At 45.5% G+C, this 23275-nt stretch overlaps 1 protein-coding gene across 9 annotated transcripts in view; it reads left to right on the top strand.

Annotated features, from left to right (window-relative positions):
* MARK3 (microtubule affinity regulating kinase 3) overlaps positions 1-23275 on the top strand; it is a 100852-nt gene that overhangs the window by 68835 nt on the left and 8742 nt on the right. For 4 of the 9 annotated variants that reach the window (XM_055130117.1, XM_055130115.1, XM_055130114.1 and 1 more), the window contains exons 8-16: positions 11-247; positions 996-1115; positions 1373-1472; positions 2982-3094; positions 4212-4365; positions 10998-11215; positions 12796-12899; positions 20304-20465; positions 21133-21390. In XM_055130117.1, the coding sequence (XP_054986092.1) occupies positions 11-247; positions 996-1115; positions 1373-1472; positions 2982-3094; positions 4212-4365; positions 10998-11215; positions 12796-12899; positions 20304-20465; positions 21133-21390 (1466 nt within the window). The remainder of the gene's footprint in view (positions 1-10; positions 248-995; positions 1116-1372; positions 1473-2981; positions 3095-4211; positions 4366-10997; positions 11216-12795; positions 12900-20303; positions 20466-21132; positions 21391-23275) is intronic. The other 5 variants (XM_055130121.1, XM_055130120.1, XM_055130119.1 and 2 more) reach the window with 3 other exon arrangements.

Genomic DNA, 23275 nt, shown 5'->3' with positions numbered 1-23275 from the left:
TTTCCTCTAGGCTGAAAATCTATTGTTAGATGCTGATATGAACATTAAAATAGCTGACTTTGGTTTTAGCAATGAATTTACTGTTGGCAGTAAACTGGATACGTTTTGTGGCAGTCCTCCATATGCAGCCCCAGAGCTATTCCAGGGCAAGAAATACGATGGGCCAGAAGTGGACGTGTGGAGCCTTGGCGTTATTCTTTACACACTTGTCAGCGGATCACTCCCCTTTGATGGACAGAACCTAAAAGTATGTATCTAAAACAGTTGCCTCCATGTTCTTAAATACAAAAGGATTTATGGGGCCAGAGTGATGGTATAATGGAGAGGTCGTTGGCCTTGCATGTGACCTGCCTGGGTTTGATCCCTGGCGTCCATTACCATCCCCCCAGCCACTGTCAGGGGTAATTCTTGAGTTACCCATGAGCATCATCAGGTGTGGCACCAAAACAAAGAAAGGGAAGGAGGTGGGAGGGAAGGTAGGGAAGGCAAAGGATTTATAAAATGATTAATAATAATAAATAAAGTAGTTAATATTTAAATATATCAGCATGAGGGGTTTTAGTGGGTTTGGAATTTTTTTTTTTTTTGCTTCTTGGGTCACACCTGGCCATGCACAGGGATTACTCCTGGCTTTGCACTCAGCAATTGCTCCTGGTGGTGCTCGGGGGACCACATGGGATGCTGGGAATCAAACCCAGGTCGGTTGTATGCAAGGCAAACGCCCTATCCGCTGTGCTACCACTCAAGCCCCAGGAATTTTTTGTTTTGTTTTGTTTTTTTTCTTTTTGGGTCACATCTGGCAATGCACAGGGGTTGCTCCTGGCTCTGCACTCAGGAATCCTCTGGCGGTGCTCAGAGGACCATATGGGATGCTGGGAATCAGACCCGAGTCGGCCACGTGCAAGGCAAACGCCCTACCCGCTATACTATTGCTCCAGCCCCAGGAATTTATCTTTTAACTTGAAACATCTCACTGCTTTCCTCTCTTCCCAAAGGAACTGAGAGAAAGAGTATTAAGAGGGAAATACAGAATCCCTTTCTACATGTCCACTGACTGTGAAAACCTTCTCAAACGTTTCCTGGTGCTAAATCCAATAAAACGAGGCACTCTAGAGGTAATGACATAAATGGAAATCACTAACCACTTTGGGGACTGTTTTTGAGACTGTTTGGTTTGTATGACAATTGAATATTTTTTTATTGTTAATTCAGTAATCTGGAACTTTAAAGCAAGCTTTGAGACATCAAAAGTTTTTAAAGTTTCCTTTGGAACATTAATTGATGAGTTGGTACATTTTACACCCCTAAATAATGTCTTTATCAGAATGTTATAGTTTATAGCTGATAATGAAATGAATTCTTCTACTTTCAGCAAATCATGAAGGACAGGTGGATAAATGCAGGACATGAAGAAGATGAACTGAAACCATTTGTTGAACCAGAATTAGACATCTCGGACCAGAAAAGAATAGGTAATTTACTCTGTGTGTGTTCACTTTTGTGTGTAGTGTAAGTAACATTTCTATTTTGATGCATGAAGATGTCTACAATACAAATAATGGATAGTTAAAGCAAAGGTTGTATGAATAAGTTTGTCATATTTAGGAAATAACCTACAGTTTTCTATAACATTCCATATTCAAGAAAGAAGCCAATTTGTAGGATAACATTGGTCACAGGGAGTTTAGGTTTATTGTAATACACCATCCACAGTGCTCCCAAGACACTCGCATTCCTCTGTGTTTATCTTTAATTTCTCTGTGCTTTCTTCCCCAACTGGTTAATCACTCATTTCCCCTACACAGTGACTTATAAAATGACTTATAAAGTCAAATTACTCAGAAATCTCTGGATTGGTGTTTGTAAGTGAAATACTGCTTTTCTCCTTCCCTTGTGTCCTTTTGCATAGTTTACTTTAGAGCAATGTCTTTTTTGTATAGACACAGGAAAAGAATTAATACTGTGCTTTTGTAACTTGGGAGTTAAGTGACTTCGAATAATATTCACTCCTGGGCATCTGTTTTCCCAACTTAAGCCTCAGTTTCCCTTTGTTCCTAGTACCCCAAAGCAGGGTCCCTATAAGGACAGATGGACCCAGGGTAAACTCTGAGCTACCCTGGCATTGAAACGGGCCAGGCCAAGAGCCGTACTACTTAAATGTAAGTTAAGAGCATGGTCATGGACAAACTCTGTCATGACCCAAAGAGCAGCAACTGGATTAGGACCCAGCTATGGTTAGGAAAGACTAATCTGGCCTGAGTTTTATAGACTGGGATCTACAGGGACATGTCCCCAAGAGAGCCACCCTGCAAGCTTAATTATCTCTTATTGTGTCCATACAAAATGACCAGTATTATTCAGAAGTAGAGTTAAGATGAATGTTTAAATGGTTGTTGGACTAAGGAAAGGAGAAACATACTCCTAGGTGCTGTGTTTCTTGAGCTGAGCTTCCAGCCAGAGATCTTTGTCTTAAAGAGCTTCCCTGGAAGAAAGGGCTTTCATGTTTTAGTTGTGCTACCTCACCTGGCTGTAGTTGCTGCTGCAGATGCTTGGAGGTTGGGGCTAGACCAAGGTGGCTAGACGCTTGGAGTGGGAGAGAATGGCATGGGAGACAGGAGGAGATGGAATGCGGAGCAGTGTGAGACTGGAATGGGGCGCTTAGTGAGACTGGAACAGACTCGTGGGGAAAATGGAATAACGGCAACTGATCACCAGCCAGCCTGGCGGCCCGATTCCTTCCTTTATGCGTTGGCAGTGGCCTGTGGACGAGGTGGAAAGCAGCACATGGCCACCAAATGCAAGTGGTGGGTGCGAGAGACCGCCGCTGCCCACGGCTGCCCTCGTTTATTTTGTGGTCACACACCAACTTGTCATTTCTATTACAAAATCTAAGATCTTTGAGCTTAAAAAAAAGTTATTTTTAGCCTGTGACAATGATTTCTTCCAGAACAAAGCATGACTCTACTATGCCCTTCTTCTAGATATTATGGTGGGAATGGGCTATTCACAAGAAGAAATTCAAGAATCCCTCAGTAAAATGAAATATGATGAAATCACAGCTACGTACTTGTTGTTGGGGAGAAAATCTTCAGAGGTAAGAATAGTAGAAGTCTAAAATATTTTTAATGCAGATTATTTTTTAAAAACTCTTTTCTTCTCGGGGGCTAGAGTGATAGCATAGCAGGTAGGGCGTTTGCCTTGCATGCGGCCTACCCAGGTTCAATTCCCAGCATCCCACATGGTCCCCCGAGCACCGCCAGGACTGCATAGCTAGGAGTTAACCCCTGTGCATTGCCGGGTGTGACCCAAAAAGCAAAAAAAAAAAAATTTTTTTTCTTCTCTTTGATATACATAATCTGTTCGTTTTTATTTTTTAATTGTAAGCAAGTCTTACTATTTTTTTTATTCTTTTTGGGTCACACCCAGCAATGCACAGGGGTTATCCCTGGCTCTGCACTCTGGAATTACGCCTGGTGGTGCTCAGGGGACCATATGGGATGCTGGAATTGAACCTGGGTCAGCCACGGGTTTCATGGGAGCCTCACCTGGTGGTTCTTGTTCAGTCATGTGGCATGTGCTGCTGGATATTGAACATCCAAGGCACTTACTCTACAACTTGAGCTACATCCCCAGCCCCCAAACCTAGTTTCATTACGTTAACATATAGTCATTACTCATTTAGAAAAGATAAGAAGCATCAGACAAAGTAAATAAAAATCTTTGGAAAAGTCTTATGGCCCTGAAACTAATCAAGTATTGTATCTTAATTATACCACTGTCAAACATCAAAATCAAAATGGAGCTGGAGAGATAGTGGGTAGGACACCTACCTTGCATGTGGCTGTCCTGGGCGTTTTTGATCCCCACCATCCCATATGGTCCTCTGAGCATTATCAGGAGTAATTTCTGAGTACAGATTCAGGGAACACCACAGAGAGAGAGGAGAGAGGTAGAGAAGGGGGGGAGGAGGAGAGTGGGAGGGAGAGAAGGAACGAGATCAGAGGAAAACCTATAAAGATCGGAGGTCCCTAGGTCCCTATATTTTTTAAGCTTCTTCAGCAGTCATCTGAATTTAAGGCTGTCTTTATTTGTACACTGAGATTCTTTCTAAATAAACTGCATTAAACTAGTGTCTTATGCGAAGTTTAGTTTCATCATAAGCCATTTCGGTTCGTGTTGTGGTTTGCTCTGTTTTTCTCATTTTCTCTTAGCTGGATGCTAGCGATTCCAGTTCTAGCAGCAATCTTTCACTTGCTAAGGTTAGGCCAAGCAGTGACCTCAACAACAGCACTGGCCAGTCTCCTCATCACAAAGTACAAAGAAGTGTCTCCTCGAGCCAGAAGCAGAGGCGGTACAGTGACCACGGTAAGTGTGACCATTCCAGGAGTCGCTCAAGTCTCCCTTACACAGGCAGCCTCCATCTTCTTGCTCAGGGCCTGCCAGGACTGAGGGTGGGTTTGATTTTCTCCCCTGGCTTTTCTTTCACAACAAACCTCAAAGACCTAAAACGAAAAATCCCTTGAACACGTATATAAAAATGCAGCCTCATATGGAATGCTTGTTCAGCTCTTTTCCCTTTTCTGGACATTGAAACCTTGAAATTTTCCCAGAGTGATCCGGGTAGTATGGGCAGCTTTGGCTTTGTGTTTAAAGTGGTGACACATTGCCATTGCCTTTTCTTTATTCTGATACCAGGATTTATGTTTGTGGCATTAGTAAACAAAGTGTTGCTTTGACTCTCAGTCTTGTGTTTTGTGTTCATGTTGCTTGCTAACTGGGAGAGGATTTCAATGCTTGCGAGTTATTGGACACTTAGCAGATCACCTATATACATTTCAGCTCTAAAAGGTTATTCCTGAGTCCTGAGCAATAGTACAGCTGGTAGGACTTTTGCCTTGCATGCAACTGACCCAGGGTTGATCTCCAGCATCCCAGATGGTCCCTCCAGCATTGCCAGGAGTAATTCCTGAGTGTAGGCAGGAGTAACCCCTGAGCATTGCTGGGTGTGATCCAACAACAACAACAACAAAAAGCTGAAAGAAAACAAAAGTTATTCCTTGGGCTGGAATGATATAACAGGGGTTGAGGAACTGAGGTGCTTATCTTGCAAGGGGGTTTTGATCCCTTGCACTGCTAGTGTGACTGTTCTCTGCTATTACCCACCCTTCCCCCCACACACACTATTCCCCCTTCCCCCTGCGCACCCAAATTTCAGAGAGCGGGCACAGAGGGTAGGTGCTTGTCTTTCTAGTGGCCTATTTTGATTTGATCCCCCTTAAGGCATATGAAATCCCGTCCCCCCAAATTCTTCCAACACAACTAGAAGTGATCCTGAGCACAGAGCCAGGATTAAGCCCTCAGAGCACAGCTGGGTCTGGCCCAATCCAACCTCATCCCATCCCAAAAAAGGTCATTCAGAAGTCTGTATGTGTTTTTTCTTTTTTTTTTTTTTTTTAATTTTTTTTTTTAAAGAAATATTTTATTGAACCACCGTGAAAACAAAAAAAAATACAAAGCTTTCAGGTTTAAGTCACAGTCAAATACTGATTAAACCACCATCCCTTCACCAGTGCACCCGTTCCACCACCAAGAACCCCAATACACCCCCCTCCCACCCCACCCCCATCTAAGTAGTTGATGATATTCCCATTATTCTCTCTATATATTGAGTACATTTCATATTTCCATACAGAACTCACTATTGTTGATTGGAAATTTTCCCCAACAATCAGGCCTGCTGAATAAGCATCATCTAATAATTTCTCTTCCTTGGTAAAAGTGAAGACTTTGAGCCCGCGCGGCCGCTATCGCGGCCGCGCGGTTTTGGGTTTCTAATACTTTAGCTCAGTTCACAGTCAAAATGGATGGCTGCAAGAATCTGCTCTGGTGCCAAAATGGGTTAGGAGACCTCAGGATCACAGTCAGTAGGCGGGAGGCTCTGCTTCTCGTGCCGCGGCTCTTGGCTCATCTCTGGGCGGAAGGCGCGCCGGGAACACCTCCCCTCCCAGGATCACCTACAGGCTACGTCACTAAAGAAAGTCCTACCTCCTGGTGTAGGGGTCTTAGAGGGTGGCTCTCACCGCGTGGCTGCTGCCGCTGCCGCCATTTTCGCTCAGAAAAATGGGGTGGAGAGGAAAAAATCCCTCCCCGGGCTGCACGAGGTTGTAGTTCAGTTCGCAGTCAAAATGCATGGCTGCAGGAATCTGCTCTGGTGCCAAAATGGGTTAGGAGACCTCAGGATCACAGTCAGTAGGCGGGAGGCTCTGCTTCTCGTGCCGCGGCTCTTGGTTCATCTCTGGGCGGAACTGTATGTGTTTTTTCATGAGGATGAACCTAGTGACCAACCAAGAAAAGATCTGATTATGCCTTTGGACTTTTATTTATTTAAATATTAAAACTAGGATAGGTGTGTAATCTCCAGATGACTGGGAAACCCCGCGGCTCTGTCTCAACACCTGCATTTGGTGGTCTCACGCTGCTCCCCCACCCGGGACAGCCCATACCGTGGGCAGATGAAGGAAGAAACGAGGGCTAGGCTGGTTGGTGATCAGTTGCCATTTATTCCATTTTCCTCACGCGCCTGTTCAATCTCACCAAGCTCCCCATTCTAGTCTCACACTGCCCCTCATTCCTGTCTCCTCCTGTCCCCCATGCTGGTCTCTCCCTAGTCTTTGCCCCTCTCCCTGCATTGGGTGTAGCACCAACACCCCTCAGGTAGCACAGCCAGCAGGTGAAAGCCCTTCTTCCGCTCAAGGGCAGAATACCACTTAGGATGGTTTCTCCTCTCCTTAGTCCAATAACTTAATTAGCTTCTTGGTTAATTTCTTAATTCTACGTCTTAGTGTTAGTTATTTTGTATAGACACAGTAAGAGATACATTAAGCTTGTAGGGTGGCTCTCCTGGGGACATCTTACTATAGATATCAGACTACAGCGCTCAGGCCAGATTAATCTTCCTAAGCCTAGCAGGGTCCTAATATAGATACTACTTTTTGGATCATGACAGAGTTTGTCCATGACCATGCTCTTAACTTAGTTATGGCGCTTTGGCCTGGTCCATTTTGATCCCAGGGTAGCTCACAGCTTGCCCTGGGTTCATCCAGTCCCTTGTTGGGACCCTGATTTTGGGGTGCTAGGAAATAAGGGCAACTGAGGCTTAAGTCAAGAGTACAGATGCTGGGGCTAGAGCGATAGCACAGCAGGTAGGGCTTTTGCCCTACCCGGGTTCTATTCCCAGCATCCCATATGGTCCCCTGAGCACCGCCAGGAGTGATTCCTGAGTGCAAAGCCAGGAGTAACCCCTGAGCATTGCCGGGTGTGACCCAAAAAGCAAAAAAAAAAAAAAAAAAGAGTACAGATGATGCCTAGGAGTGAATATCATTCAGAGTCAGCTTACTCCCGAGTTACAAAAGCATAGCATTAGCTGTCTTCCTGTGTCTATAACAAAAAGGACATTGCTCTGAATTAACTATGAAAAGGACTTAAGGAGAAGAGAAAAACAATGTTTACAAGGTAACAGAGTCTGATTAGGTGATAGAGGTGACTGGCTGGTTGGGGAAGCAGATCAGAGGTTACAGATAAACATAGAGGAATGGGAGCACTGTGATGGAAGTAACCCAATAAACCTCAGCTCCCTGTGGCAAAGCAAAAAGGACAAACCAATGTTATCCTATAGATTGGCTCTAAATATGATGTCTAGTTAACCACATTCAATTGATACCAAGCCTTAGGTAGAGCAACTTTTTATTTTATTGAATCACTGTGAAAAAAATACAAAGTTTTCAGGTTTAAGTCTCAGTCATATAATGATTAAACCCCCATCCCTTCACCAGTGCAAGTTCCACCACCAAGAACCCCAGTATACCCCCCTCCCGGCCACCCCCCACCTAAGTAGCTAATGATCTTCACTTTATTCTCTCTATACTTTGAATGCATTCAATATTTCAAAAGAGAACTCACTATTATTGTTTGGAATTTTCCCCCAACAATCAGGCCTGCTGAGAAGGCATCATTTTAATAATTTCTTTTCATTGCTGAGAATGAAGACTGAACTTGTGCGGCCACAATAGCGGCCACGCAGTTTTGGATTTCTGATATTTTAGCTCAGAACAGCTTTTAAAAGCTTTTGTCTCACTCTCTTGTTTTTCCCTCTGTTTCCTACCTCTTGCTGCTTGGACATACTGAAATACAAGATATACACTAACAGAAATAGTGACCTCTGTTTGAGTAATGAGTAATTCTTTGTTTCATATGCTAAAATGTTTCAACCAGGGGGCTGGAGTGATAGCACAGCGGGTAGGGCGTTTGCCTTGCACTCGGCCGACCCGGGTTCGAATCCCAGCATCCCATATGGTCCCCTGAGCACCGCCAGGGGTGATTCCTGAGTGCATGAGCCAGGAGTGACCCCTGTGCATCGCCGGGTGTGACCCAAAAAGCAAAAAAAAAAAAAAAAAAAAAAAATGTTTCAACCAGAGGCTTAATTGTTGTTTGTTTGTTTTGCTTTTTGGTCACACCCAGAGATTCTCAGGAGTTACTCCTGGCTGTGCACTCAGGAGTTACTCTTGGTGCTGCAGACCTTACTGGATGCCGTGGGTCGACCTGGGTTCGCCATGCAAGTCAAATGGAGTGTACTATCACTCTGGTCCCCAGGCTTTATTACTTTTTCATGAAAAAATTTAAATATTGTGTATTTTTTCCCAGTATCAAATACATCTTTTGCCTTGTAGATTTTTGTCCCAAGAAGTAGCTTTTCTAGACTAATGAGGGTTTCAAAAGGCTGGAGTGCACGTGGGAGCCCCGGTGCAGAGCCCCTGGCACTGCACTGGAGTTACTCACCAAGCTCTCCTGAGTGTGGCCCACCCCCAGTTTTTCTTTCTTTTTTTTTCAAAGAAGCATATTTTTGGCCCATATCCTCCTGCCCTTCCTCCACTGCCCAGTGCCAGCGAGCTAAGCCAGAGTCTCAGCCATACAAGGCATGTGTGTCGTGTCTAGTGTTAGCTGTCATCCCAGCCCCCTTCTGCTTTTTTGTTTTGTTTTGTTTCTGAACCACACACCACAGTGTTCACGGGCTGCTTATAGTTTGCTCAAGGGTGACCTTATTTCCAGATTAAATCTGGACATTCTGCATGTAAAGCATGCTCACTAGCACATTGAACTAACTCTGGCCCTCTGCTTTTTTAAAATAGATGCAAAGTATAAGGTCTGTTCCCTTTTCAAGCAAATAATGAGAGTTTGGGTTCAATTCATTAATATAACCTTTGGCCATAACATATGATGAATATTTTAGATACTGTAATGATTTCCGAAAGTTTTTGAACTCCAAATTTCCAGTGTTGCTGTCTGCAAATTGTTTATTGTGCATGGTTAGTTATTCACATGGGCTGATTTTACACTCCTTTGGGGCAGGGCTGTGTCCAGAATCTTTGTCTCCTTCCTCATCCATGTATGTTGCTATAGTGAAGAACATTCTTTCCGCTGCTTATACTGTCTTCTACCTGTCATCTCAAAGTTTGATTTTTATAAAAGATTATGACTGGGGCTGGATCGATAGCACAGCGGGTAGGGCGTTTGCCTTGCACGTGGTCGACCTGGGGTTCGATTCCCAGCATCCCATATGGTCCCCTGAGCACCACTAGGGGTAATTCCTGAGTGCAGAGCCAGGAATGACCCCTGTGCATCGCCAGGTGTGACCCCCCAAAAAAAAGCAGAAAAAAAAAAAGATTATGACTGCTTTATTTTGGGGGAGGCCACACCCAGCAATGCTCAGGGGTTACTCCTGGCTCTGCTGTCAAGAATTAATCCTGGTGGTGCTCCGGGGACCACATGGGATGCCGGCTATCAAATCTGGGTGGGCTGCATGCAAGGAAAACGCCCTCCCCACTATACTATCATTCCAGCCCACTTATGACTGCTTTAAAGTCATTCAAGATTTGGGCCTGAGAGATTGCACATGCTTCACGACAAAGCCTCAAAAGGAATAATCCATGAGACCTGAGAGTTGGCTCAAAGGGCTAGAGCACATACTGTTTACACGTGGGCGGCTGCACTTCCATCCCTGGCACTGCCAAGGTCCCCTTAACACCAAAATAAACCAGAAACCATCACCCATAAGCCTGAATTTTGCTATTCAGAAAGGTGGAGACATATATTGTACTGAAAAGAATGTGAGCTGGGTGTGACCCGCATTAGAGTGCTTGTCTTGATCTATGAAGCTCCGGGTGTGGCCCCGGCACACACAATATGGGGGAGGGTATATGTGATCCAGAGTTACTGGGCAAACTAGTATACTCTAGATGATGTCTGAGCATCAATTTGGTAAGTATCTGTAGGGTACCACCTCTGCAGATGCTTTTATTTATTTTTGGTTTTCAGGCCACACCTGGCACTGCTCAGGGATTCCTCCTGACTCTGCATTCAGGAATTATTCTTGATAGTGCTCAAGAGACCATATGGGATGCCAGGGATCGAACTGGGTTGGCCATGTACAAGGCAAACAACTACCTATTGTGATACCGTTCCAGCCCCTGAAGATGCTTTTAAAGTCACAACTGTATAGGTTATTTCAGGCCAGAGGGTTAGTAGGCTGAGTGCATACTTTGCATGCAGGAACCCTGGATTTAATCCCAAAACTCCACTGGGAGCGACCCCTATCACTGAACCAGGAGTGGTCCCTAAATGCCACTGGCTGTGACCTTTAAAAAAATCCAAGCACGGACCAGAGCAACAGTACATCACATAGAACTCTGTGTGCCAAATTGGATTCAGTCCCTGCACCCATGGTTCCCTTAAGCACAGAGCCGGTATTAAGCCCTCAGTACTGCTGAGTGTGACTGTCCTCTGTCATTGCCCACCTTTGTCCTCCCCCAAAAAATAAAAATAAAAGAAATCCAAGGAAAAGTTAGGAGACATTTCAAATTTGAATTTATTGCATAAGGAAAATATAGGAGTGGAAAACATCTTTAAGGATTCTTTGTTTTATTCTTAATTCTTTGTTTTAGCTGGACCAACTCTTCCTTCAGTTGTGGCATATCCGAAAAGAAGTCAGACCAGCACTGCTGATAATGACCTCAAAGAAGATGGAATTCCCTGCAGGAAATCAGGGAGCAGTGCTGCTGGAGGAAAGGGAATTGCTCCAGCCAGCCCTATGCTTGGGAATGCAAGTAACCCCAACAAGGCGGATATTCCTGAGCGCAAGAAAAGTTCCACTGCTCCCAGTGTAAGTGTTGGACTGCAGAATGTTCCTCGCACTAGAAAATTGAGTAGACTTTGTCCAACTATTTCCTCATCTGTCTCTACTGGCTCTAGAGATTACCCCCTGCAATGGAAGGGATTTCTTGTTGAACCCCCCCACCCCACAATTTAATGATAGCGATCAGATTCTTTATGTCAAGGGCACTTACTCTTTTTTTCACAACCTTCTCTGGAACTTCAGGTTGTATCAGATGCTAAGAGATAGTAAGACCTTACAGTCTAACAGGAAATAAACCAAATGATGGGATCGAAGAAATAATATAGTGACTAACGCTTTGTAGTACATGGCTAACCCAGGTTCAACTCTTGGCACCACATATAGCGCCCTGAGCCCAGCCATGTGTGGCCCAAAACAGAAAAAAAAAAGTGGTGTTGGTGGTGGTGATGATGATGATGATGATGATGATGATGATGATGATGATGATGATAGTACGCTAAGGTGGCTGTAGCGATAGCACAGCGGGTAGGGCGTTTGCCTTGTTTGCGGCTGACCCCCGGTTCGATTCTTCTGTCCCCCTCTAGAGCTACCAAGAGTAACCCACCCACACGGCAGAGCCTGGTAAGCTCCCCGTGGCATATTCGATAATGCCAAAAACAGTAACAACAAGCCTCACAATGGAGACGTTACTGGTGCCCGCTTGAGCAAATCGATGAACAACGGGACAACAGTGCTACAGTGCTATTTTTTACAAAGGTGTTCATGAGATAGCAGATCTCCACCGAATACCATGGGGAGAACCCAGCACAGAGCTGGGAGTTGTGGAGCACTTCTGTGTGAGACCCAGAACAAATTTAGAGTGGATGTCTTCTACTTTGAAGTAATCCATGAATTCTTTTTGGATTTTTTTTTTTTTTTTTTTTTGCTTTTTGGGTCACACCCGGCGATGCACAGGGGTCATTCCTGGCTCATGCACTCAGGAATCACCCCTGGCGGTGCTCAGGGGACCATATGGGATGCTGGGATTAGAACCCGGGTCGGCCGCGTGCAAGGCAAACGCCCTACCCGCTGTGCTATCACTCCAGCCCCTGGAAATTTTTTTTTAATTTCTAATTTGTTTGCTTATTTGTTTTTAGGCCACACCCAGCAATATTGAGGCTCTGTCCCCTGGGATCACTACTGGCGTGACTAAAGAGGAGACCAGAGCCACCACCATAGCGATTTTTAATTCTTTCTGACAAAAGAGAGGGTTGAAATTATTCACTTCGTTTCTTTCCTGAGGCTTTTGGACAGTATTGTTGATGGGTTTGGGGGTGAGAGAGCGATACTGGGATGCCAAGGACAGATACACAGAGTGTGCTCCAGCCCTTTGAACCATTTCCCCCATCTCTACTTTTGATATTTAAGGTGGATGGAGATTTTTTACTTCCTTGATCATAAGGGTGTGACTCAGAGGTCTGGAACACAGGCCTCGCAGGCCCAGCACCAGATGGCCTCTACAGCACCACTGCATATAACCCTGGTGGTCCCCAGTGACACGGGGGAAACCTTTCCATACACACGAACACACACTCAGACTTAGTGTGATAGGTGCTGTTGTTTTTTAGAGCAATACTGCTTCAGGTGGAATGACAAGACGGAACACCTATGTATGCAGTGAAAGAACTACCGCTGACAGGCATTCGGTGATCCAGAACGGCAAAGAAAACAGGTAAGCAATAATAATCAACAAAAATTGTTTTGCGAGAAAACTGGAAGCATGTTATTTCCCATTTTTTCATAAACAAAATTCAAATAATGGTAAGTATTTTCTACTGGTTATTCAACAATTTGAATGCTGTTAGCAAAACAATTTCAGTTTCTCCCTTTGTCCAGAGTTAATCCTCCGGTCTTTGTGTGATTGGAAGATTTTTTTTTTTTCTTTTTGAATCACACCTGGCAATGCACAGGGGCTACTCCTGGCTCTGCACTCAGGAATTATTCCTGCAGTGCTCAGGGGACCCTATGGGATGCTGGGAATCAAACCCGGGTTGGCTGCGTGCAAGGCAAACGCCCTACCTGCTATGCTATCGCTCCAGCCCCGGAAGATTTTCTTAAGAAGCTAATAAGGCATAGTTGAGTTGTGGAATAGTCAGTAGAGAAATTAAAATTCTTTTGTGCGCATTAATGCTCGAGCAGACTGGAAGGGGGAAGGAAGGGTCTGTCCAGAGAAGAGCCACAGCTCTAGGGGTATGGGGCCCAGGCATGGCGGCCAGGCACGGCAGGTATGTGCGCGGCAGCTCAGTAGCCTTCCAGGAACATGGCTTCCAGAGGAAAGGACGCTTCATTGGAGTCCCCGGCAGGGTCAGATAGAGCGTACAGTGGATTAAGACCCACACCTGGTCCCCTGAACACTGCCTGGAGACCTGAGCATGGCGTGGTGTGGCTCAGAAACCAAAAAAGAAGGATATCTTTTTTTTTTTTTAATGCAGAGTGAAATCTGATAGAATTTTCTCTGGTGGAGAAGCAAGCATACATAAAGTTGATTTAAAATGCTAGTAAAATGTTAATAACTGTGGCCTGGAGAGAGTACAGCGGTTAAAACACTTGCCTTGTTAGCAGCCAACCCGAGTTTGATCCCTGATACACCACATGGTTTCCAAGCCCACCAGGAGTAACATAACAGAGGCTGGAGAGATAGAACAGCAGATAAGGCACTAGCTTTGCACATAGCTGACCCTTTTTTTTGGGGGGGGAGGTCACACTCGGCAATGCACAGGGGTTATTCCTGGCTCTGCACTCAGGAATTACTCCTGGCGGTGCTCAGGGGACCATATGGGATGCTGGGAATCGAACCTGGGTCGGCTGCCTCAAGGCAAATGCCCTACCTGCTGTGCTATTGCACCAGCCCCGCAGCTGACCCAAATTTGATCCCCAGCATTCTCTATGGTCCCAAGAGCAGCGCGTCAGGATTAACCGCTGAGCATCTGAGTGTGGCCCAAAAACAAAACAACCAGAGAAGCTTATAGCAGAGTAATAGGTTGATAACAAGAGTTGTATCTTGCAAATAATCTTCTGGAATTGCAAAATTAGAAATTTTATGGTCATCAGAAATGGTGTGATTGAGTAGGTAAGATCATGGTATAAGTTAGTCTGGGAGGAGAGAGGAAGAGAGAAGAGCTGAGATGGGTAATATAGTCCCATTGTAAAATGCTTTTCTCAGATTGGCATAACTTTCCCGCCCCACGTTTTTTGTTTTTTTGGGAGGGTTTTTTTGTTTTTTTTTTTTTAAACGGGGAGGAATTTGGGCCATTCTTGGTGCTTAGGGATCCCAACTGTATTGGTCGGGGAGGGGGTGGTCTCCTAGTAGTGCTTGGGGGACTATGCAGTGCTGGGGATCAAACTGGGATCTGACCATCTACAAGGCAAGTCCTCTAATCCTCATACTATCTACCTGGCCCTCTTTTTTTCTTTCTTTCTTTAAAATATTTGCTCCTGGGGCTGGAGCGATAGCACAGCGGGTAGGGCGTTTGCCTTGCACGCGGCCGACCCGGGTTCTAATCCCAGCATCCCATATGGTCCCTTGAGCACCGCCAGGGGTAATTCCTGAGTGAAGAGCCAGGAGTAACCCCTGTGCATCGCTGGGTGTGACCCAAAAACAAAAAAAAAAATATTTGCTCCAGGGCTGGAGTGATAGCACAGCGGGTAGGGCGTTTGCCTTGCACGCGGCCTACCCGGGTTCAATTCCCAGCATCCCATATGGTCCCCTGAGCACCGCCATGGGTAGTTCCTGAGTGCAGAGCCAGGAGTAATCACCCCTGTGCATCGCTGGGTGTGACCCAAAAAGAAAAAAAAAAAAAGATGATGATGACTGGGGCTGGAGCGATAGCATAGCAGGTAGGGCGTTTGCCTTGCATGCAGCTGACCCATGTTCAATTCCCAGCATCCCATATGGTCCCCTGAGTACCTCCAGGAGTAATTCCTGTGTGCATGAGTCAGGAGTAACCCCTGTGCATCGCTGGGTGTGACCCAAAAAGAAAAGAAAAAAAAGATAATTTTTGTTTTGTTTTGCATTTTGGTTTTGGACTTTACCTTGCTGTGCTCAGGGCTTACTCCTGGCTTTGCTCTCAGGGATCCCTCCTGGCCAGTTCGAGACCACATTGGGTGCCAGGAACAGCCATGTGCAAGGCCAGTTCCCTACCCGCTGTATATCCTTCCAGCTCTGATGTTGGTTATTGAGTGAAGATTTAGGAATACATCCCAGCTTCAGAGTGATTGTATAGCCAGTAAGGCACTTGCCTTGTATGCAGCTGACCCATAGTCAGTCCCTGCCACCCCTTATGTTACACCCTTGAGCCCTGCCAGAATCCCTGAGCACAGGGAAAATGGTAAGCTCCTAGCACCACGGGGCGTGGCATCGGCCAGTCCCCCCTGCCCCCGCAAAGAAACAAATCCTAGTAGTATTCTTCAGAGTTTTTAGAACTGTAGAAAAACAGCTCACCTTATGTAGTTTTCAAGTAATGATTGATATATTTATAAAAGTTTATTCTCTGGTATAATTTCTTTATCAAATATAATTCAGAATGATTTAATAGGATCAGGTAGAAAACTCGGATCTCTACATTACTGAACTATTACATCCTCTTTCTCAACGCTGTCACGTACAGTTAAGACTCCCTTTCTGGTTTTGGTTGGGGAGTTGAGCACACACTACATGATGCTTGGGGCCAAGTGATTCTCCTAATTGAATCCAGGGCTCTTGCATGCAGAGCTTATACCCAGCCCCCGACTTCAACTCACCCGGAAGAGTCTTGGGCCCCGGCTCTGTAGAGTGCTGCCTGCTGTGAGCGTGCCCTCCTTTCCTGCACGCTGAGAGGCTTGCTTTCCATCCGACAGATGGATCGAGAATGGTGGGAAGTTACTGGGAAAACGGGGAGAACAGTGTCTTGTTTTTACTTTGAGTGGAGGTACTAAATATGGTAACTTTCTAACCCTTTCAGTAGCCGTTTGACTCTGATGTTGGGGGTGGCTGGTTTTAGTTTTTGGGGCATACCTAGAAATGGCTCGGAGCTACCCCCAGCTTGTTCATGTATGCTGCCTAGGTAGCACGCAGTACTATGATTGAACCTGAGCACAAAGCATGTGGGTCAGCTCCCTGGGCCCAGACGCTGAGTCTTAGAAGAACATCCACTGAACCTTCTCGAATGCACAGATGTTTCTTAGCCTGATTGTTGCTTTTCTCTCTGCTCTACATATCTTGAATGCCTTAATTAAAATGCTGTTGAACTCAGGATATTTGATTCTAACTGCTGAAAAACTAACATTTCTATTTTTAACCTTTCCTGTGTTGGGCTGTTTCTTTTTATCTGTCTATACAGTGTTCCAGTATGAGAATAACTGATGAGATGGCCAGTGAGAACTGTGAGCTAGTGTAGAGACTGGGGACCGTGCTAAGCATAGAGTACATATGCATCGTGTCCAAGCCCCAGAGTCTGATCCCTAGAAACCAGGGGCTGAGTGCTGCCAGGAGTGACCCCAAACACACCCACAATTTCTAAAAATACACACAAATCTAGACGTCAAAGAGGTAGTATGGCAGGCAAGGCACTTAGCTTACACACGCTGACTCGGTTCAATCCCCAGCATCACATAGTCTCCTGGGCCCACCCTGAACACACCAGGAGTAATCCCTGAGTGCAGAGACAGGAATAAGTCCTAAGTATAGCTGGTTGTGGCCCTGAGCTTACTCCTGGATCTGAGCTCAGAGGTCACTCCTGGCAGTTTCAGGGGACCATATGGTCTGCTAAGGATCAAACCCAGGTCAGTCCTGTGCAAGGCAAGCACCCTACCCACTGTACTATCTCTTTGGCTCCAGAAGTTACTATTTAAAATGGACTCTGGGGTTCTATAGAGATAGCTCAAAGAGCTGAAATGCATCTTTCCCCTGGAGGAACCATGTGGTGCTGGGGAATGATAGCAACCTCTATTCCCCAACATTGCATGGTCTCCAAGCACTTCAGGGAGCACTGAGCCAGGAGTAACCCCCACCACTGCCATGGATGGCCCAAAAAACAAAATACTACTTCTTTTGTCCACCAGAACTATTAAAATGTGAACAGAGAACAATGTAACTGAAGGGGCTGAAGCATCTTCCTGCTGGGCATGCTGAGAGAATAATCCTCTCCTGGCTCGGCTCACCCGGGCCTCCCTCCTGCTCTTGTTTTGTCCCACATGTATAGGGCCTAGTTCTGAAGTGGGACAGGAAGATGGCAGCTGATGGTGGGTTGGGAGATAAAGTCTTTTGGTCCTTAACCTTTTCTGAATAAATAATAAGGCACAAAAAAAGTTGTATTATTTTTTTATAAAACATTAGACTGGAAAGAGAGAACAAGAGTGATGTGTTTTCATGTTTGGGAAAGCTAATCGTTGAGAGAGCTTACATATATTTTCACAATAAGACTGTAAATGGATGTAACAACTTTTGGGGGGGGGTGGGGAGCTAGGCCACACCTGGCTGTGCTCAGAGTTATTTCTGGAGGTTCCTAGGGGACCGTGTAGGATGCCAGAGATTGAGCCCAGGTTTGCCTGCTTTACTATCTCTCTAGCCCCTAATTTCACCAGACTTTTTTTTTTTTAATCTTATAATTTATTTATTTATTTATTTTTTCTTTTTTGGTCACACCTGGTAATGCACAGGGGTTACTCCTGTCTCTGCCCTCAGGAATCACCCCTGGCGGTGCTTAGGGGACCATGGGATGCTGGGAATTGAACCCAGGTTGGCCGCGTGCAAGGCAAACGCCCTACCCGCTGTGCTATCACTCCAGCCCCCTTATAATTTATTTTTAAGTTGTAGAGTTAGTTTATAAGGCTGTTGATTTTATATGGCTTAGGGGTTCGCTACATCCTCCAGCAGTGTCTGAGAACCAACCTTCCTACTTCCCCCCACTTCGGTAGCCTCTGTTCCACCGGCTGTGTGCAGGTTTATTTTCATTGAACATGGTCCCTTTCCTGGCTTTGTTCCTTTTTGTTTGTTTTGTTCTGTGGCTGCATCCGGCTATGTCAGGGATTATTCCTGGCTCTGTGCTCAGGAGTTATTCCTGAAGGTACTTGGGTGACCATGGAAGATACCAGGGATCGAACCCTGGTCAGCCACGTGCAAGGCAAGTGCCATACTCTTGTGCTGTCTCTCTAGCTCAGCTTTGGTTTTTTTTTTTCCGAGTAAAAAGAACAAGTTAATCTGATATTTGTCTCTCTCCTGGTTTATTTCACTTGGCACGGACACCATTCAGATTTGATTCCTGTTGTAAGAAAAGGCAAGATTGCTTCTCTAGCCAGACGGGGATGTTTCCAGGCTTGGCTATTCGGACTGCAGGGGCCAGTGAGAGTACAGCAGATACGGCACTCGCCTTGACGTGGTTGACCCAGGTTCCATCCCGGCATGTCATACGTCCCTCATGACCTGCCAGGAGTGATCCCTGAGCACCATTGGGTATGGCCCAAAAACCAAAAAATTAAAAAATGTACAAGACAATAGCACTGCAGTGAACAAAGGTGGGCATACATACTTTTGAACTAGTTTGTGAATTTTGATGAAAATAAAGCAATGCCTCCTCTCCAGGCACAAAGAATAGCTCTTCGAAGTGATTTTTATTTTGTACAAGACCAGGGCACATACATAGGATGACCAGAAAGATCAATTCTGAGAAGAATAAAGTAGGGTCAGAGAGCTAGTGCTGCAGGTAGGTTCGCTCCCCAGCATCCCATATAGTCTCCTGCACATCGTTAGTGCGCCCCCTCCCTGCAAAAATAAATGAAGAGTAAAGATACTGGGGGGAGTTAACGGGCCCGAGAGTGCTCTGTGGTTGTGGGTGAGGGGTTTGCGTGTATCTCTGCAGCTTCAGTGTGCTTCCGAAAGATTTTAAACAGGGAAGGGCTGGTAGGCAGCTGTGTGGAGGAAGGCCAGCGGACAGGTGAGGACCCGGGCAGGAAAGCACAGTGAATGGAAGCACCGTCAGGAAGCGGATACGTTTGTCTTCCATTTCCAGCCCCAGGAGAAGGGCTTGATGCTTTCTAGGTTTCAAGCCTGGAAATTGCTTTTATAAAATGTTATGAATTGGGGCTGGAGTGTTAGTACAGTGGGTATGGTGCTTGCCTTGTACTCGCCCAAGCAAGCTTCGGCTGTGGCATCTCACATGGCCCCCTGAATACTGCCAGGTGTGGCACAAAAGGTCAGTAATTAGAATTCCAATTCCCTGATTAGCCTTGGGTAAAGAAATTGCACCTTTAGTATTCTAAATGCACCCTGTCCAACTTGAAGAGTGCGCTATAGTTGTGAGATGAGAAAGGCCTGTGGGCGGTTTGGCTCTGGGTGTGTGCATGCCTGCAGCCTCTGCTACTGTCTGCAGTTTGCTCTCAGTGCCTTGAAAAGGAGGCCTGTAGGAATTTAGACCATAGGTTATAAAGAAGTGATTATGCTTTAATAGAAAGCTTCTAACTCTGTTTACACAACTTGCAATATTTAGGTTTTGCCAGGTATTTGGTAAAAAATAAAACTGGTTACTGGGGACAGAGTGAGATAATACAGTGGGTAGCTTGTTTGCCTTGCACACGGCCCACCTAGGTCAGGTCCCTGGCATCTTATATGGTCCGTCTGTGTACCGCCAGCAGTAATTCCTGAGTGCAGAGCCAGGAACCCCTGAGCATCGCCGGGCCCAGCCCCAAAAAGTCAATAAATGAATAAAACTGGTCATTATATATTTAATTTCATTAATTAAAAATATGTCATTGTGGGCGGAAGTTGAGAGCACAGTGCTTTACCACATGAAATTCATTAGAGACATTGCTTAGGATAAGGATATATTTTGTAGCTTAGAAGGCATCATCTGCCTCACATATCAAATATTCAGATATGTTAGATGTTCTTTTCTTTTAATGTAATAAACTTTGTTGTTTGGAAAATGAAACTACAGTTTTGCTGTTGCTGCAGAATCCCCAAACAAGTTTAAGATTTTTGTTCTTTGACAAAAATGAAATGGTTTGGGGAGGATGGTATGTGTTTAAACAAGAGGCTGCTCTTTTGTTACTGGTCCATCACACTGTTGTTTCTGCCTCTGCCTGCACCCAAACCCCCTCCCAGCCTGACAGAAATGTTCGCTTACGCAGCTAGCCCTGCCTCAGTTTGTTCCACATCTTCCACCTGTCGGCTGAGACATCAGAAGTCGATGTCCATGTCAGCCTCTGGGCACCCCAAGATGATGTTACCTCCAATAGACAGTGAAGGAGATAACTTCAAGGCTATGTAAGAAAAACACATTCCTTGTGAAACTAATGTGTATCCCCACTGCTTCTTAATTTCGTGCTGTGGATTTATGATCCACGATTTTGTCTACACAGTGTCCCGTTTGTGGTTTCAGTTGAGCACATCCTGTCTCCTGGTGTCCTTGGTTGTCTGTGTGTCTTCATGCTTTTGCCTACTACAGAGACTGCGAAAAATGCCTTCTCCCCAAGTTCCTTTTGGCATGTGGAATTTGACGATACTTACGCCATTTCTGTGCTTCCAAAACTTTTGTTGCCTCTTCTTCAGTGTCACCTGCATAGCCTTTATTATGTATTGGCAAGGTTGTCTGCATGTAACCTATTTGAGAGGGAAGCAAAGGGAATAAAGCTTAAGTTAGTCATTGTCTTAGAACCTCTCTGCATTAGTCTTGTCCCTGAAACTATCTGTGTGCTGTTCTCTTAAACGCCGAGGCTGCTCCCGTTACATTCTATTCTTTTGGTGCCCTTTCCCATTGAATTTAGCTTTTGCTCCTTATGTCCTGTAAAATCCCCTGGAATCTGGATTTATTAAAACTGGGTTTTGCACATTGTGAAGGTACATTGTAACTATAAGGTTTTGTGTGCCTTGTTTGCCACAAAGCCAGGATTTTCTGAACAAAGATGTGAGAGTTTGTTTCCTGATCTTCTAGCGCGATTCCTGATCAGAGAACTCCTGTTGCTTCGACACACAGTATTAGCAGTGCAGCGACCCCGGACCGAAGTCGCTTCCCAAGAGGCACTGTCAACCGCAGCACTTTCCACGGCCAGCCCCGGGAGCGGCGAACTGCCACATACAATGGCCCACCTGCCTCACCCAGCCTCTCCCACGAAGCCACACCCCTGTCACAGGCTAGAAGCCGAGGCTCCACTAATCTTTTTAGTAAATTGACTTCAAAACTCACGAGGAGGTAAGTCCTGGGCGTGCTGGTTGTTTGGAACAAACCGAGAGATCGTCTTCTCGTCTTCTCTGTTGTGATAAGTTGTGACCAGATGCTTTTCATTTTGTCTTTAGCATTTCAGTTTTTGATTTAAAGATTGATGTTTAAAATTGTATAGAAGCGTGATGGTACAGTGGGCAGGGCGTTTGCCTTGAACACAGCTGACCCGGGTTTGATCCTCAGAACCCCATATGGTCCCCCAAACCTGCTGAAAGTGATTCCTGAATGCAGAGCGAGGACTAAGTCCTGAGCACAGCCAAGTGTAGTCCAAAATCCCAGTGCCCCCCACCCCCCAGCCACCACACACAAATCAACCATACAGAGTAGAAATTCCAGAGTTCAGAATAGGGGTGTGTAGCCCAGTGGTAGAGCATGTGCCTGGCATGGACTGGACTACCTCTCCAGCCTCCCCAAAAAGAAAAAACAAGATTTGAGTTCACAGCACAACATTTCTTTAGCGCTTCACAGTCTTTTATTCTTCCATTAGCATTGGATCACACACCTGTGTGCACATGTTCGTTCATTTTAGGAAACCTAGGTCCAGTGTCAGTGAGAGGGGAGAGACACTTCACTTCATTGTCCTTCACTGTTCTTAGCATCCATATCTTGGAATTCTTCCCTTCATGGATTCAGTAAACTATACTGAGAACAAGGCACTTTATCAGTTTAACATCTTAGAGATGAAATCCCTTGTTTTCTCAGAACGAAACTGGCCTCCAGTTTCATAGAAGCTTTGTAAAGTGTCCCACTGAATGTCAAGTGCTCTCAAATCCTTAGGAGGTACTTGAGCTTCACTGATCAGACTGGAAGTTTCACAAATCTAGAAATATTGGCTGCGGTCAGAGGGAAAAGAGAATGTGTCGCTTTGCCACTATGGCAAGAAGTCAAATGTGCCTTTAGCAGAACCACAACTGGAAACCCACTGAAGTGGGAGACTCTCTGGGCATCATTGGGACCATGGTCGTCTACTACTGCCATGGTCGTCTACAGCCTTGGCGGTCCTGAGAGAGTTAATGCCATTGACTGAGAGTTTTTCAGCAGCTAGTAGTTGGTGTGGGGAAATGAGCTGTGCTGGAGCAGAGTTTGAGTTTCAGAGCCCGGCTTCATCCCTTGCTCGCACCATGCAGTGCTCCTGCACTGGTTGTGACCCAGAAGAATGAAGCCAAACACAGCAACAGCCGCTAGTCAGCAAGTGAGGAAAGGTTGGAATCTACTGGGCAGTGTGAAAGCATCGAACAGTTTGCCTGTTGCAGATTCTTGTTCGCCACCTGTATCTTGCTGACAAAACCCCACCATGGGACAGTCATCTAAGTGTGAAATCATCGATGTCCTGTTTCTCTGTCCTCCCTTCCTGTGACCCTTTAACCTCCAGCTCTGTTTTTGCCCTTTTCTTTTACATGTAAGTTAAATTCCATTTTTTCATCTCCTTTATTTCACCCGTAATTTAATTTATGTTTATCTAAAACATAGATAAGTCTTAATTAAACCCTCTTTTCCTAAACTAACTGTTGCAAGGATATTGACTCAGGGCCAGCGGGGACTTTGGCCACCGTTTGCACTGACCCAGAGTCGGAGAGGAGTCGGGGTTTTAGCCTACCCTTTCATTTTTTTCTCAGCCGCTGTGCTGGGACTCCCCTGCCAGACTGCAAAGAAGAACAGAATGGACTAAATGGCCCTGCCAGGTTGGGGGCACCAGTTTGTGCCCTGTGAGAGACAACTTAAGAGTTTAGTGACCCTCAGAATATTTCTTTCCTTTATGGTTGTCCCAAGGCCTAGCCCTACCTTCTCTGTTCTCGGGCTCCTTCCCTCAGGACGAGGCTAAAGCCAAAACATCAGCCGCTCTGCATCCTGAGTG

Source organism: Sorex araneus, chromosome 3 (assembly GCF_027595985.1).
Source record: "Sorex araneus isolate mSorAra2 chromosome 3, mSorAra2.pri, whole genome shotgun sequence".
Taxonomy (NCBI): domain Eukaryota; kingdom Metazoa; phylum Chordata; class Mammalia; order Eulipotyphla; family Soricidae; genus Sorex; species Sorex araneus.
This window is presented reverse-complemented; position numbering and strand designations above follow the sequence as displayed.